General features: G+C 40.0%; 1 protein-coding gene across 1 annotated transcript; it reads right to left on the bottom strand.

Moving 5' to 3' along the window:
- Positions 1-11001: 11001 nt before the first annotated feature.
- LOC111231303 (AP-3 complex subunit mu-2) lies at positions 11002-17327 on the bottom strand. The gene is made up of 9 exons (XM_022758359.1): positions 17234-17327; positions 15318-15610; positions 15042-15213; positions 14496-14633; positions 14283-14368; positions 13658-13791; positions 13209-13416; positions 12854-12998; positions 11002-11887 (listed from the first exon to the last, which is right to left on the bottom strand). The coding sequence occupies exons 2-9, from the start codon at positions 15588-15590 to the stop codon at positions 11787-11789; spliced, it is 1257 nt and encodes a 418-aa protein (XP_022614080.1). The 5' UTR covers positions 15591-15610; positions 17234-17327; the 3' UTR covers positions 11002-11786.
- Positions 17328-18050: the final 723 nt, after the last annotated feature.

Raw genomic sequence — 18050 nt, 5'->3', positions numbered from 1 at the left:
AAACATGCTGACTCAAAGCAAGTGGAGATACACTGTACCACCGATACACATTAAAGCCACATAAGTTGTCACAACATCAAAAAATCATCAGCTGTGATTGTGATCACGTGTGCAAACCAGTCATCAAAAGCAAACACATGCAAACCTCAACCTTTTACTTAAAGGACAAAGCTGCTGGGGACACAGGTTTCCTTTTTACTCGGTCTCTATGAGAATGAACATACCAAGCGTGTTTTGGAAGCCTGTGTTCATAGTGTTTACATTCTGAGAGTGAAAGATCATCTCCAGCTTGTACCTTTGTAAAGCAGACATGAGCGCATGTTCTTGCCTGACTGCTGAACATGACCACAAGAGCCAGAGGGGAAATGTTACTGTCCAAATCAGCAACCAGATACCACTGCAAAATGCATTTTATCTTTTTTAACGAAACCCTCAAAAAAAAAAGCTGTCACTGATCAGCTTCTCTCAAACGGAAAGTTTAACAAAAAAAAACAAATAGTGAAGCGAAGCGTGCGAAAGAAAGCAAAAAAAACCAAACCAAAACGTACAAGAGCAAAAGCGGTTGCTGAATTAGAAACCTCCGAAAGGACAAAACAAAGTCAGCGAAAGTTCAGGCAGGCTGGCGAAGACACAGCGGGTCGAGGCGAAAAAGACAGAAAGTGAGAGGCAGAGAGAGACACAGAGACACAGAGAGGGTAACGAAAGGAGAGAGGGAGCTGAAGTGTGGCGTAGGGAGGTGAGGCAGCCGCACAGTGACACAGCATTTCTAGTGTCTGTCTGACGCTTTCATGTGGCATGGGAAATCCCCTCTGCTGACGTCAGATGGACCACGTGTGTGTATGAATGTGTGTGAATGTGTGTGTTTATGTGTGAGCAGAGGCGTGTTTGTGGTAGCTGGACAGAGATAGCGGCTGCTTGGCTTCAGTGTGCGTCGATACAGGTGGACGGGGTAGTTGCAGTACTTAAGGCAGTGATCGTACTACTACTATTGTCATGGTACAAGCGTTTTAGTGAAGGCAGCAGTGATAATAGGAGTAACTGTGGTTATGATATTTAAACTGGTGGTAAAATTAGTAAGTAAAAGCTATAGCGATAGAAAAAGCAGCGGTTGTAGTAGAACTATAAATAATGACAGTGATAGAAGAGGAAATAATACTTCCTCTGCTATGTATTTATCTCACGCTGATATAATTTCCAAATAGGGCCTGTCAAGGGAGGGGTGTTAGAAATATCTACAGTGTTAAGAGGAAGAAACATAATCTAGCACATCTTTCATTTGATCAAAGCCTCAGACCTCTTCGGTCTCCAACACACCTGCCAATTACTGACAGAACAAAATCACACGCAGATGCAAATCCTGTCTACTTGCAGCCAGCGTCATAATCCTGGTGTACACACGCCTTCATTTAATTTCATCTCATTCACACATGTCCCATCTGTTGCTGTTACCCACTCACATTTAACAAGAGATTAGGGGTCTCCCAAGACCTGCAAACTTGTAACAAACTGTCACAGTCAAACACACATACTCTACTCACAGACACAGAGGAGGGAGGCTCTTTACAGCCATTCCGATAGCATGCTGTAAAAATTTGCATTTGGCTGCAGGAGGATGGATGGAGGAAGATGAGGGTGCTGGGTTAGTTTGCCTGCAATTAGACTAATTGGTGTAATTAATGGTATTGATTAAGCTAGTCTGTCTGGTGTTTATACTGACAAAAGCAGTGCACAAACCTACTCTCTATTTTACACACATGGACACACAAATTTACTCACAGTATGGAATCTCAACCAGTCTGTTAAATAAGAAAAGGTAATGTGAATGCAAAGGCTCATAGGTAAAACACATATTTGAGGGTCACATTCAATCTATTGCACCTTCAGTAGATTGTTAGATTTTTAACAGCCAGAGGTTAAAAGCTGCTGCAGAGCAGTTGTCACAGGAGAAGATGGAGGATGTGGTTGCCAGGCAATAAGGGACTCAGCTGCTGCATCCATACAGAGGTCAAAAGGAACAGGAGAGATTGTGGGGGAGGGATATTGATGGATGGATGGATGGATGGATGGATGGATGGATGGACGGACGGACGGACACTTAGAAACTTAAAACTGTAGAGACAGTTGATCAATTGAAGACTTTGAGCACTAGTCATAGTAGTTTGGAATGAAGCTGTAGGTTGTTATCATTCTGTAACAATATTGAATGTCTGATTGATTATCAGTATCAACAGTGTTAAAGGCAGGAAGAAGCCTGGTTGTGATCTGTGAGAACCTGCATTATAATAGTGGGACAACATAACAGCACTAATGTCCTGCTTTTAGGAACAGCTCAGTGTGAGCTGAGTAACCTTGGCAGCAATGCATTATGGACTGTTGGGATTTATTACCAATAAGAAAAGGCTACTTTTCTCATAACTCATTATTCAAAATGATTATTACTGGACTGCTAACTATGTGACTGCATGGCTAAATGGATCTAGGTGACATAAAATTAGTTCCTTTCTTCTCATGTAACATTTCATTTTACTTGTGTATCTACACACAGAGCAGCCTGAAAGCAACAGTGGAAAATCCATCCCTATATTGTCCATTAAAAATTGTAGGTTAAGTTATGATAAAAAATAATTATTTAGAGTCACTATGATGCACAGCATCTATAGTACAGAGCAAGTTTAGGGGGGGTTTGCCGTAAACTAAATCTGAACAAGCATCGCTGGTATGAGGTCAGAGCTATCCAGACAATGGCAACAACAATATTCCTGTGTCCTTAAAGTGTTCATAATAGATACTGTAGATACTGGACCAAGAACTAAGAGGAGAGCGGGAAAAGGTTTGGCTGAATAGGGGAAGAGTTCCCTTAGAGGTCAGGGGTTTTGAAATAAGGAGACTGTAAATTTCTTTTACCCCTCAGCAACGAGAGAGCTTTGAAAAAGACAATGGCTACAATTAGGAAACCTCTTTCAACAAGACTGTTTCTCTCTCAGCTGCTGAACTCACACGGCACGTTCCTGAAATGTTAAACTGTAATGCCCATTGTTAGTAACAGCTTGTGAATATGCTTAATGATTCTTGTTATGATTACGAACGTCAACAGCTTTTCTATCACACAAGTCTAACAGGTATGCAGATGTCTATTTATGCTTTGCAAAAAGCATAAATAGACAGTAACCAGTAAGACAATTTGTTTTTGTTGATTTAATACTGAATTGTGTTACTGTAAATTGTGCTTCCTTTCCAGGACACCCCCATGTGCTGCTGCTGCCACTTTAGAAAGCTCTTACCAGACAGGACAGGACAGGCCTGGAGTGCACTGATGGAAACCCTGATTACCTATTTGTGGCTAAATAAACCTTGAGCACTTTCCTCTAGACTTCAGCTTTGTGCTCTTCAACACTTACATGTCCTTATCTACAAAGGCATGTACACCTCTGATCTACAACTGTAGACACACTGGGTGGTGGGGAGGTATTGTTTGTCTATTGTTCTAGTTGTGCAAACAGTATCTTCACAGTAGTTATGAAGTCATGCTTTAGCAGCCCATTCTGGTTTTTCCTGCTCCTCCTTCTCCAGTAGTGCTGACCATTTACTGCATCTTCCCATCCTCCTCCTTGACCTCACAGCCCATCCCCCATCTCATCCTGTTTAAGACTCTGATGCAAGTACAAACGCACACATACACACTTCCATTAACACACAAGTGAACACTTTCAAAACATGCACTCCTTCTCTTTCTTCTCACATCCACACACACACACAAATACAAAATGGCCTAAGGTTAACCCCCACTCTCATTCGAAGCCTCAGAGGTCAGAGGACAAAGCACAGGCAACTGCAGGAATTCTCCACTGCTGCTGTTTGGTAGCCGTCAAAGTCTCAGCCACGCAAACACACACACGCACAGTCCACACACACTGTTAAAACAGACTAAAACTTTTACTGGTTTGGAATATTTAAGTAGGATGTGAAACAATTGGCTTTAGTTTAAGATACACATCTGCATCCTCAGCAAACACACAAAATCATACACTCACATTAATTAACTACATTTAAGATGAATATAAGTGGGTGTGTCCCTCTGTTTTTCTGACAACTAAAGGCAAAGTACACAAAGCACTAGCTGCTTGAAATAGTAATTGAGCACTTTCAACCGTGCTTTATAATTGGATATTCTAATATACTATTTGTTTTAATAGCTATAGTCGTTGTTTAATCATATATGTAAAACATACAACATTGTGTCATTGTATTAGGTGTTCTCTGTAAATATATCTGGGTTAGCAGGAACATGACTTCCATCAGTTCTGGCTCTGTTAAACAGTGATTAATGTTCACAAGCAGAAGCTGAGACAGAAGTGGAGTTGTCATGAGAAGAATAAAATATTACACTGTGGATCTAAATGTATCAATTACCATTTGGGAATTTAAGTGCAACATGTGTCCACATTATAGTGTCTGTCATTTGCTAAGGACAAGCAGGTCTAGATCTGACAGAACACAAACAGTAGCACCAGGGGCTGTTAAGCTTAAAGCCATTTGTGTGGATGGACAAAAAGATATTTATGATGTCTGTAATGAAAATACTGCGTGTATGTATGTATGTATGTATGTATGTATGTATGTATGGATGGATGGATGGATGGATGGATGGATGGATGGATGGATGGATGGATCTCCAATGCCACAACCAGAACTTACTTTGTCTAAAAACAGAACGCTTCTACAGAGAAAACCCCTGATGTGAGTGTGTAACCTAATAACACAAGTGTGTTTTAGGTGGACAGAAAGTAAAACTCACCTCCCACTCACTCCGTCTCTTCTTCAGCTGTTCACATTTGCGCATCTTGCAGATCTGCTTGCCCGTCTTGCGGTTCAGACAGTTTGCGCAGGTACCACAGTTTTCTTTGCGGAGACAGGGAGTGCAGGCGCCGCATTTCTTTCTCCGTTTCTTCTGGAGGTCAACAGCAGCATCCAGGGAGGCATCAAAGGGAGAAAGAGAGAAGAGCCCAGCTTGCTGGTGTTCAGTCACGATATATTTGCTCAGAGGAGATGTCTTCTCTATGGATTTCCTGTACAAGAGGAGAGACTGAGCCTCATCTGCATCCATAGAGAATTCATAAATGTCCTCAGGTGGCGGACCAGGCCCAGCCCTCGGCCTGGGCATGGTGACTGTCCTGCTTTATGCCTATTCAGTCTCTTAATAAGGGAGATTAAAAAACACAGTTAAACAGTTATGTTTAAAAAATAGAGTTTAAAATCAACACCAGATACCATCCAAATGTACGATGAATAGGTTTGTCTGGTCCTAACAACAGTTTAGCAGGTAGATAGCTTGTCTTGGATAAGTCTTTGCTATTGACTTTGTTTATCTAGATATTAAGCCTGCTGGAGAAAGCCTTAACTCTCTGGGCTGTTGCCAAAAATGTTAGCTTTATGTTCATCTTGTCTTTTGGTCTGACCCCTCAAGGGGTAAACTTAATTGTTATTCTGTGCTCGTGCTCATCCGGGTGGCCCTGGAGAATCCAGGTGGCAACTTCCTTTATGGAGTCCATCTTTCCCAACTACCCTAAGGGATGGTTGGAGGTCCACCACAATCTGAGCAGCGTAGCTGGAGCGCGGGGAGTCAAAGTAGCGTCTGCCCAGCCTGGGCACAGTCTGGAAGGGGACAGAGACAGCAAAGATAAAGAGGGGTAAGACTAAACATTTGCTAAAAGAATAATATCTATACCCATTTCCTTTTCGAGATTTACAGAGGGGACTCTGAATGTTTATATCGCTCAACAATTTTTGTGAGCATATGCATTGTTAAATGAAGGTGCAAGTTTAATATGGTGAGCCTAATGAGCTCAATTAAGAAACAAGGACAAAGCAAACATTGTTGCAAAGTATAATGAAGACATTAACGTTTCTTATACAAAGCATGCAGTGATTGGTAGGTAATAATTTAAACTACAGTTAGTAATTTGACTAGACCAAACATTATCTTGTCAGGTATGAGACACTGCTCCAAATCACTGGAAATGTTGTTATATAGATGATAAAACTGACTGTCCGTCATTAAATGATATTAGATGATTTTCCCTATGTTAGTGTTCAGTCTGACACCCCTGATTGCTGTCTGGATACTGTCTGGTTTCCAAACACAGCTGTCAGTGCTGTGCATCCAGCTGGCTCATAGCCATACAGGCTCACATGAGTAGTTTGAGAGGAGACTATGTTTAATGGCAGGCCTGATACGGACGAGGTGAGGGGGTGGGGGTGCTTGTGTCATCCTAAATAAAAGAAGGGGGGTGATAAGTTGATGACAGGGACAGTCCTCTTTGTCTTGTGGTTGCACGCTCCAGTCAACCGTCAATGAAGTGGATTGTGCTGAGAAAACCCAATGTTTCTTTGCTACTGCCTGGTTTCACAGCCATGCTCTTTTTATATATTAACAGCAATGCAGTGGAGGGTTAAAGCCACCAAAATTCAGTGTACCATGGGGTACTTTATTGTAGTTGAACATTACCCAGTGGACTTGCACTTTACAATGGATTTAATATGGTTTGTAAAACTTGTAGCTATGGCAGGGCAAATCAAAAATTGACTGGCATTTTGCTTTGTCAAGATTAATACTAAGAGACTTGTTCGGTAACAAAACACTGTACACTGTACACTGTACATAAATATATATATATATATATATATATGTACTTTATTTATGTAATAAATAAAGTAGTTACGCCATTTAAACTTTTATCATTTAAAAGTAGCCTAAAATTGAAAAATTTTAACTTGTTAAGCAGCTTTGCTAACTAGCCAGCGCTTATCCTGAATTTTAACGTTTAGCATTAGCAAAACAGCACTGCTAGCTCAAGACTAATTATTTTTGTACATAAAAATATAAAATAAGTTACCAAACTTCTTAGGGAGTTCAGAACAAAACCTTACCAAATGTTTGTCCATGGTGTAGCTTTTTTAGCTTGAAGTGTTTGGTGTAATGGAAAATAGACCTCTGTGACAGTGTAGATTTAAGGCAATGGTAACTGTTGGGTAAAAGGCCAACGTCCTCAACGGATAGAGCAAATATAATGACATTGTTTCTCTTTCCACCACTTGGCTAACTGCAAAACTGTGATAGTAGATAACCAATGAGAATCTTAATAAGGTGGTTTGGGATTAGCTGACCTACATATAAATGCCTATATCATGATAAACAAGTGTTAAACTAAACTACAGCAGCGGCACGCGCTCTGCCAACATGAACACTAAGCACGTGTTAAAATAAGCACATATGTCGCGAGGCATCAGTTCTGTCAGAAAGTGAACGCGCTCTTCTCCGCTACTGTTGTCACTGTAACTGTGTGTCCACGTGGATCCCGACAGGAAACTACTTAACATCACTGTGGGGAGTCCGGCCAACCCACACCAATTAAAGCTATCAGATAAAGGATAACAGGCATCCGTAGATGTACATTAAGATAGTGCTCGTTATCAACAGTAGGATACACAAAACTCATTTAGGGGTGTGAGTTGGGTCACTGTGCTAATTGGTTTGGGTGACAAAAAACAGCACTTTCACCGGGTGTGATTTACATCCACGAGTCTAAAACTTTGTTGCACAGATAAATGAATAAATTGTGATTAGAGCAGCAATAAAAGTCTCAATATTTTATTTTAGTAAAAGCATTATTGGAATAAATCAAACACAATGTATTCACACAACTTTCACCTGTTTCATATATAACCTTATATATAGCTCAGAAACTTTTGTTAGTCACAATTGTGCACCCACCGCTGTATCCACATGTGCACAAAACATGTAATAGTTACTATGAGTCTAAGACCTTGTTGCACAGATAAATACCTTCAGTGATTACGGCCAGCAATAATAGTCTCAATTAATTTTAGTTTTATAAAAGCATTAGGGAAATAAATCAATCAAATATCATATCTTCACATAACCTTCAACTGCTGTTTCATACAGAACAGAATAATGCAGCTCAGAAACTTTTGTTTCTCACAGTTGTGCAAACACATAAAAGCGGGACTTCGCTTGTTACACACCACTGTATCCACATGTGCACAAAACATTTATAGTAGTTACTATGAATGGAGAACCTACCCGAATAGCTCTTTAAACGCCTCGATATTCCTCCTCACTTCCTTTAAGAGTTTTTAATGGCGTTTGCAAAATGAAAATATAAAAATCTAATAAAAGTCCTTGGACAGCATAATAATAATTATTAAAAAAAAAAACTTTACTTGAAGACTATTCCACTTAAAAAATAGTCGTGCACAAAACAGGAGTGGGAGGAAAAAGTTTTAGCTTAATGACCCAATGACATAACTCTGACTTAAAGCTGCTGTGTCTGGTCGATGGTGCAGGACGTGAAAACGAGAGAGAGAGAGAGAAAGAAAGAGAGCGGAAAACCTAGTGAAGGGTTAAAGTCATCAGTAAATTATGGAGTGGAGTCCTGCCAGCCGGAGCAAAGGGGGAGAGGTGACGTCACACAGTGAGGATGAAGGGGTTAAAACTGGCCCTCATGATCTGAAGTTGAAGTGGTGCCTCTCAGCTCACTAGATGATCTGAAATGTTTTTTAATGACTGCATAATGGCATTTTAATTGGTAGCTCTGATGCCAAAGAGTGGGGCTTAAGTAGGCTGATGTCATGAGTGGGTTTTAAACCAGATGTTGTGACGTCATTAAGGGGCTGAGGATCAGGACTTTTTAAGGTCTGAAGCCCTTCTATCATCCTCCTGGACATATTTGGCTTGTTCTGTTCACATGAGCAGCAGCGGCCCCAGCTGACAGAGTTTAGGTGTCTCAGCTGCTGAACATCAGTCTCAAGATCCAGACCATCCTCAACTGGTGGTGATGCAAGATATAAAACTTAACAAAAGGTTAGGTGTGCACACTCCATAATAGCTACCTCTGCTTTATTACAACATAGATTATTTTATATTCATATAATGGTGTGTGAGTTTCTTGGAAAAGCTGAAGTAGATGACATAATTTGGTATCAGAATATTCATAAGCAGTCTGCCTTCCAAAGTTGGCACATAACAATATCTTGTCAATCATCAGCTTTTTCTCCACTTTACTCCCAAATTCCTGCATATTAGCAGCTTTGGAAGTTATACTGGTAAATGTAATTGGATGCAGGAACTCCCAGGAGTCTATGCATCATAACATTTGCTGCTGGTTCAGCTTAGAACTGCACCTTCTGCAGTTTGCTGCATATAAAGTGAAAGGGCCAGAGTGAAATAGAAACAACTTCTGTGGTTTCACTGACAACACAGACTGTTTTATAATGCTGTGTAAAATCAAAATTTTCAGATGGAGGTGACCACAACGTCACCTAACCGATGATTGTATTCCACTGTGCATCTGTTTGTGGTTCTTTGACATGAGAACATTTGTTTCATCTGCAGTAAAGCATCTCACCATCACTCCATGTAATAAAGTACTAATAAATTACATATCAAGATATACACATGAATACATTCACCTATGTGTAAAAACACTACAAAATAAAAATTAAAAGCTATATAATGAATCAAAAATGTATCTTCAACATCTATTTAAACATTGAAATTAACAGAAGTAATAATTTCCAAAGGATCCTTTAACAGGAAACACAAACAAATTATAATCAGTGCTATAACACATCAAATCTTTATTTTTACACCAGTATAACACTCCATTGGAGGCTGTTTTAACAAACACACAAGTAAAAGTCCATAAACACAAAATGCAAACCTTCAACATTACTTCTGAGTTATCGGGTACATAGTTTCATATATTCTTTTCATTTTGAGCTGTTCACACCACACTGTGTTTGCAACCATGCACCTCTATGCCTGTGAAATAAGAGGCGTGAATATGATGTCAAGACCCAGAGGCATGTACATATCACACCAACTCTCGTACTGGTCTAACCAGATCAGCCCAGTTGGCATGGTGATATTCACAAGTTACATGTTGTACAGTTTCTCTGACTGTAAGTGTTGTGATGCACTGAGAAAATCATTTTTGGATAATTTGGATCACAGCGTCAAATTGACAGGGTCAAAAATCATTTTCATGTTTCTATATGTTGAAAACCCATCCTGTTTGGCCATGATATGATATTAATATTAAATAACAAGCTTCTGTAGAGTTAAAGCTTTAATGGATTTAATGACAGAATGCAGGAATGGGAAGCATTGAACACAAAATATTACTTAAACAAATCCTTTGGTTTGTTTAATAAATAATAATTTAAGTTGAATAAAACATGCAAACATGTATGTATATGAAATCGTCATGATAATAAATAGCTTGAACAGCTTCAGTCACTCTACATCCATCTCGCTTGCATTAAAATGAAATGTTTGTACCAGCAGATGTGAAAGTGCGTGATTGAGGACGGTTCCAGTATCATATTCTCATACATCAGTGTGTTGACTCCAGTGCTGCCGACACAAATCATCGAATTATTGCAACAAGGATACCAGGAGCACAAGAGCAGAACAAACAGTTAACAGATGAATGCTGGAGAAGGAAGTAGACGGGAGTATGAGAATATATTATATTAGTCATTTTCACTAGGAGTTCACGATGGGGAGCCTTTGGAACACAGATTATCATTAAAGCAGTTCTGTCCTATAAGATTTAGAAGAAAAAAAGGGGGCAATTTATTTAACATTCTATTTAATAATAGTCAGACACAAATTTATCCAGACAAACATGACAGACAATGAAATACTTTGTGGAAAAAAGGAGGACAGATCACTTTTAAAGCTGAGGCTACGTCCACACTACTACATTTTTTTTTTAAACGGCATTTTAAACGAATATGATCTCCATCCAGACGACCGTTTTAGCTCCGTATCAGAAATAATCTCCATGCTATCACACCTGACAACACATATCTCATCACCATTCACGCACACCGGGCATGCACGTGCCGGTGTAAACAGGAAGCAGATCGTCTACTCTGCAGTTGCGCAGTTGCAGAAAATACTATGAACGAGGAACAGCAAAGACAGTTGTAGCATTATAAAATGCAGAATTTAACTGCACAACCGCTGCTAGCAAAGACAACAAGGTCAGTGATGCTTGTAATGTGTTATCCATGGTGCATTTACCACTGGTAGTTGTATCCATTGAGACCCAAACAGGGAGCGACCATGGGTGTCTTCGTCACCATTTCCAAAGGTCTCCGTTTCTACCCGTCTACACTACAATGCAAAGTGTTTCCAAAAGTCTCCATTTTTGTATTTTCAAAAACTCCAGAGCAGTGTGGACATCAGGCGTAAATGTAGCAAAAATTATGCGTTTTAAAACCAAAATGTAGTAGTTTGGATGTAGCGTCATACAGTACTAAAACAGTACAGCATCAGATTGTGGCCTGTTGTTTATTTGTTTGTCAGAGCTTGAACTTTATGTCTGAACTTGATGGAGCCTGAATTGACATAAACTAGTAAACTGCTTGGGTTTGATTTGGGCTCAGGATTAAAATTATCAGTGAAAATGGTGTTAAATCAGGAGTTATATAACTTGGTTCAGGTTGGATAGAGATGGAAATGATTTATTGGTTCAAACTCTGCAGATTCACTCAAAGCTGTAACCTGTCGACTGGACGTTTGATGCTTTTAACTCAACAGAGAAATGGTCCATTTTCAACTGCTACAAGGAGCCTCCAGTTTGTGTAGGTAAATCCTGAAATGCATATACATAGGGAATGTACCAACTCCCCTTCCCCCATCACATCACCCCTCAGTCTCATTGTGGTTTGGTCCAGTAGTCACAGAGCAGTAGTCTTTATGTCCGGACCTGGAACTTGCCAGCCTTTGTCATGTACTTGATGCCTTTGAAAGGTTTATACTTCTCACCATACATGTCCAGTCGGTTCACCTTTAGCCCTGTTGGAGGACACAGTAATTTATCAATACTCTAAAAATGATCAACCATCATAACTGTCCAGCATGAATGTTTGAGGATGTTGGGTGGCTCAGAGTGGGCATGCTGATGAATTTATGGATCTTCCAGACAGATTTCTCAGCTCTGATCACAACTTAGCCCCAGTTTGTGCCTCTCATACGTTACCATTACATTCCTGTCAGCACAAAGCATCTGATTTTCTCAAAAGGTATATGCCTGGTGAAACTTGAAAAACCCAGATGGTCGCTTAACTCTTACAGCTGTTCTGAAGACACTTCCAGAATCATTAAAGACTCTTTTAACTACCTAGATAATAAAAAAGGTTCCCAAGTTTCGCCTCTTTTATCTAATCCAAACAAAGATGGTAGCAGGGGATGATATATGTTTGTGCTCAATTTGTATAAAGTGAACCAACATTTCAGCTTTTACAATACATAATTTCATGCTACCTGGATTAGGAAATACATTTACAATTTGAGAGAGAGGCTGTCATGTAGCAGATGTAATATTTTGTCCTAGAGGATTCTGGGCTTTCCAAGACTAGAGAATATCTTAAAACCTGCTTACAGAGTACTCTCTGATATCATGTGTCAGAGAGGATGGGGTGTATTTACTGCATTTGGCACCATCTAGTGGCCATTATGTCACTGTGTTCAGAGAATGGGACAGTCAGGTGCTTATCAGCTGAGCAGGATATGTGACAAAAACCTCTCGAGTTAGTGAAATCTAATTATTCTCAGTGTTACTGAGAGTAAAAGCAGTGAAAATAATGATATTCATTAGTTAATAATAGAATGTGTGAGAGTTTAGCAGGAAGGTAAATAAGGTGCTGTTTGACTTTGATGGAGAATGTCAACAATGAAAAACTATTCCTACAAAATTCATACAGAGACACAATCACGACTGCATGTGGATAGGCTGTTAAGATGGTGTGTGTGCGTGTTTACCTGAGATGGCCATCTGTTGGATCTTGAATTGGATGTTGATGGTGGGGTTCTCGTCAGGTTTGGAGGCCCCCGCCTGCAGGCTCATTGTACCTTTCAGACTGGGAAGCTTCTGTGGGTTGATCTTACCAACATCCCATGTCAACAACTGGACAAAACAAAAGATATCAAGATGAAGTAAGATGAAGTCACTCCTTTTCCTACACAATGATAACGAAGAACGAAATCAAATAGTGGCATCTTTGTTTTTGGTGTAATTTAAGACTTTTTGAGACTTTGAGACCTGACCTCCAGCCACGTTCATGTACATTCCCCTACTTTAGGTGTATTAACAGCCTTGGACACAATTTCTAAGTACCTTTGTGACTGGGTCAAAGGTGTATGTTCCCTGGGAGGGGTTGAGGTTGGCGTTGAGGACTCCCCGGGGCAGCTGGCTGCTCACTAACACCGACTCCACAGCCTTGCCCATTGTCTGTTTGGGGCCAAGGGTCAAGTCAAAACGTCCCTGGGAGCTTCCCTCACGGAAGGTGATGTTGTGCTTGACGTAAACTGGGATCGCCACCAGGCTAAAGAAGAAGCAGGCCAACAAACAACAGGTGCCAGAGTCACATGAGCCAGTGGAAAAATATGTTTTTATGGTTGTGTTCTAACGTGAGTGCACCACTTAACAGAAAATCCTTCATACAGAATAGTATATTGGCAACTATTTGATAAATAACACATGGATAACATGCTGAATTAGTTAGAGGGGTGTTTCAGTTTTATGTGTCTTTGCCATAATGTGTCATAAAAAGACAAAACACTGACTTCTGAGAGCTGACGTGGTAGGAGAGCAACCGGAAGTTTCCATCAGGGGGAATGAAAGAGAGGATCCGCTCGGCTTCCCAGCGCTTGAACCGAACACACGGGTGGAAACTGACATCGTCCAGCAGCCGAGGATTCTGGGAGAAGGAGACAGATATCATTGGGTGGCAAGTAAAACAAAATATGTTTACCTGTAGCTGTTTAAGTAATTTTGGCTTTAACAACAGCTTGATAGAAAAAAAATCTTGTTTTCAAATATACTTCAAGTGATACATAGTGATATATGAGCAGAGGGTGAAAAGCATTTTAATCAGGTCTTTTATATATATATATATATATATAACAGTATATATATATAACATTTATGTGGGGTCCAAAGACATGGCTTCTGCTGTTGAACTCACTGTTTTGCATTTCTCAGTTCTCATAAACCTGAAGCACTTTCTTTAATAATTCACAGATGCAGGGACTAAGCTGAGGCAGAGCACCAGCTGGTCTCTGTGACAGCTGAACTCTGTGTCATGTACTCATGTATTTACTTCTTTCTGTATTGGTCTGATAGTGTAAATCCACTAAGAGCTAGCTTGTTGAATCCACAAGAGGTTTAAAAAAAGAGTTGTGAAGTCACCATAAACGATAGGGTGAGGTCAGGCATTCCTGTCAGTTTTACACAGGCATCAATAACTCCCTGGATTTCTGCCGTAATGGTGGAGCCTGAGGAGAAAACAACAAAGTATAACATTGCTTTACAGACAAGGACTTGACTAAAACTCATTCTAAAGGTTGACATTGTTATTTGTGGAGTAAGATGTATGTCTATGTAATAAGTGCAGAGCCATACCTGATTTATCAATGATAGCATCGATCTCCTCCACCACATCAAAATAAGCTTCGTTGTTGGTGTATTTCACCCCAGTGCGTCGCCATGGCACCACTGACAGCTGGCCTGTAGGGAGCTGTTCACCCACGTTGGTGCTGCCTGGAAAACACACAGTGTTCACAGAAATCTCATGTTATATTGTTTTATAACAATATAATGATGACTGACACAGACTCCTCAGGTTAATAATGATGTACAGTGGGGTCCAAAACTCTCCCATTCAAGTAAAAGTTTTTTCCAAGCAGCAACCTCTGGGGCTGAAAAATGAAGTTAACATGGGAAGTGCCAAAAACTGTAGTTCCTTATATAACTCACTCGTTTAAATTTTTATTAAGGCTTGAAGTTCTGCATAACTGAGGGCGTGGCAAGTATCAGGTGGGTGAGCGTATGTTCGCCACAAACCGACATGCCAACACGTTGTATCTCACATCTGCATTTTGATCTAAACATTGGGAGTGTCTGACTCATTTTGCTACGGACTGTGGTTAACATGTAAATGGATTGTACCTGTGATGGTGTTGACCATTGTGCGGAGGATGGTGGGGGGCTTAATGAGTTCTTTGAGGATGTTCGACTCTGTGGCCAGTGGAAAGCCGTTGTCCAGCATCTCCTCCAGTAGTTCATAGACCACTACCACATTGTCCTTGATGGCAGCTTCTGTACACACTCCGAAATAGTCCTGAGATCACAGAAAACAGTTAGGATATCGGTATTTAAAGTCAGATATCGGTCATTAACTAAACTATCAGTGGATTGAAAACAAAAAACCAAGTGAGCAAGAACCTGGAATGTGTCGACAACTCTGTGCAGAAACTCAATGACGAAGAGCGGCGGCACCTCGCTCTGGATGACTGCCACAAAGTAGATGCGATGCCTGAGCACACTGATAAGGTAGTGGTGCGGTGTGGGGATCACTGGTGGGACGTTCTCCGGCTCAGTGGCACGCTCCTGCGCCTCAAAGAAGTAGTCGCACACTGAACGGCTGACCACGCTCTTCCAGTGCTTCTCCAGGAAAATGTCCCCTGAGGCGTTTACTAGGAACAGGCTGTGGATCATTTTGGCTGGAGGCTGAGAGGCTAATGATATAAAAGAGAAAACCAAAGCATTTAAAATAGGAAAAGGTTGAGTAGTTTCAGTGAACTCTAAGAATAATGCGACACATAAATAAAGGTCACTGGTTTATACTTATTGTATGTCTCGGTGACATTCGATGAGTGATGCAATATTATAAAGTCCACATAATACAAAATATTGAGTCATGTTGAAATTACAAATTGCCTATTATATGACCTGCTGCTACAATTATTATAATTATTATTTCTATTATTATTATTATAATCATCGTCATTATTATTACTGTTGCTGTTACTGTCACTATTATCATCACCATTGTCACTGTCAGTATTATCATGTCTCTCTCTCTCTGCCCACTCTGAGTGTGGCTCTGCTCGAGGTTTCTGCCGCTTAAAAGGAAGCTTTTTCTTGCCACCTGTCGCCAAGTGCTTGCTCATGGTGGGAATTGTTGGGTCTCTGTAATCAATGTCTGTATGTACGGTCTAGAGCTGCTGTGTTTGAAAAGTGCCTTGAGACAACTTCTGCTGTGATTTGGGCTATAAAAATGGACTTGACTTGACTTGACTGTAGCCTTCTTTAACACAATGTGTTGAAAGGATTACAGTATCACATACAAAGAATTTAACTTATGCTTAGGTATTTTATTACATATATGCAAATGATTTGTATGTATTTATAGAGTTATTTAGTCATTTCAGTGAGATTGAACATTTAAATAATAAAGTCTTTGAACAGGAACAATAAAAAAGAAAGAAAGAAGAAGGGAAGTAAGAAAAAAACAGTATACCATGCCCACAACTGAAAAGACAGCCCTTCCTCCTCTCACATGACACATTTCAGCAAGTTTTATGCTCTGGACAAAGCACAGACACTGGTCATACAATGTGCTTCCTTCAGCAGCAGAGAATACTGTTGGTCTGTGTGTCACTGTAACTACACAACGTAACACAATATCAGTACACTCTTGTTTTTTAATGTGTTGAATAACAAAATATTGTTTTCACATTTTTGGATCCATATATATATATAATTTACATCGTAACTTTATTAGCTAAACTCACAGAGTACACAAACTTTCTTCACAGCACCGCACGAATGAATGGCTCACTAACTCCTATAATTGAAGTGTAATGGGTCAATTTAAAAGTGTCAACAATAAATTTTAAATCCTGTAAGTGGAGTTTTGTTTACCGCTCTCTCAGGCAAAAAGGGAAACAGCCAAGTGAACAGGGTTTTATTTCATTCAATAGTATTACGTGTTCGTAAGTAAACTGATGGTGGCTGAGGAAATATGACACCGGAATATTCATTAAATATGCGACAAAGATATCAGGTTCAGACTGGATATAACTCAACGCTACAAAAACCTGAACAAAGTGCAGCCACATGTAATTATAACCGTTATGACATTTAACTGTAATTAGTTGTCTATCGCACAGTGGTTGAAGGCCTCCATCTCCACACAAGATGCTACATCAGTCCCTCCTCCTGCCTCAGTCTCATGACAGAGGAAAAGCTCCGTCACCCGGTACAGAGGATAGAAATACATTAAAATAACCACGCTGCTCTGGCTGAAAATTTACCATTTACTGCTCGAGCCATTCATAAATTGTAACCCGACTTACCGAAGACAATTTCTTAACGTTTTCGTCTCGCCTTTCACCTTCTTTTCTTCCCAATGAAAGATCAAGCTGCCGTCGTTGCTTCCCGTTTGGTGGAGCAGATCCTGATGCGCGAAGCATAGCGGAATACAGCGAACCAATCAGAAGCCGAGTAGACTCTAAAATCCCGCCTACTTAATGGGATCATTGGTCAATAATACGGAAGCTGAAGACTTGTGACTTGGCTGTGATTGGACCGTGAAGGAAAAGCTACAGTAAATACCAGTAAAGCTACCCGCTGATTGGCTTCAAGATGGAGCTGGTCTGACATTTTGTTTCAGTATCAGATTTCATCTTGTGGAGTCTCTCTCCATTCAATTTAACAGAGACAGGTGCACGAGGGAATACTGCAGAGTTTAGAGTCTAAAATGCTTTTTCAGTCAGTCTGCAACATACACTTCATTGTATTTATTATTATGTTATGGAAATAGAAAAAAATACTTTTGTATTTTACCACAACACAAAGTGAAATTGTGAAGGAAGAGATGAAAATTGGACAGAATAAATTCTGACATCCATAAAGAGAATGCTGATGACTGGGTGATACTTATTTATGCATACTAAAATCAAAGATCAAGATCAATTCATGTCATCGAGATGACAAATAAATACACAGTGCATAAATGTGAGATACACAGGACCCTATTAACCTTCTAAAACGTTTCCCTGTTGAAACAAAGTTATAATATTTCAAACATACAGTAATGTACACACCACAGTTATTTTCTTTAAAGTGCCCTATGTGGAATATATTGAATCTACTATTTATGGGAACACATTC

The sequence above is a fragment of the Seriola dumerili genome, unplaced genomic scaffold (assembly GCF_002260705.1).
Source record: "Seriola dumerili isolate Sdu_G_001 unplaced genomic scaffold, Sdu_1.0 BDQW01000017.1, whole genome shotgun sequence".
Lineage (NCBI taxonomy): Eukaryota > Metazoa > Chordata > Actinopteri > Carangiformes > Carangidae > Seriola > Seriola dumerili.
This window is presented reverse-complemented; position numbering and strand designations above follow the sequence as displayed.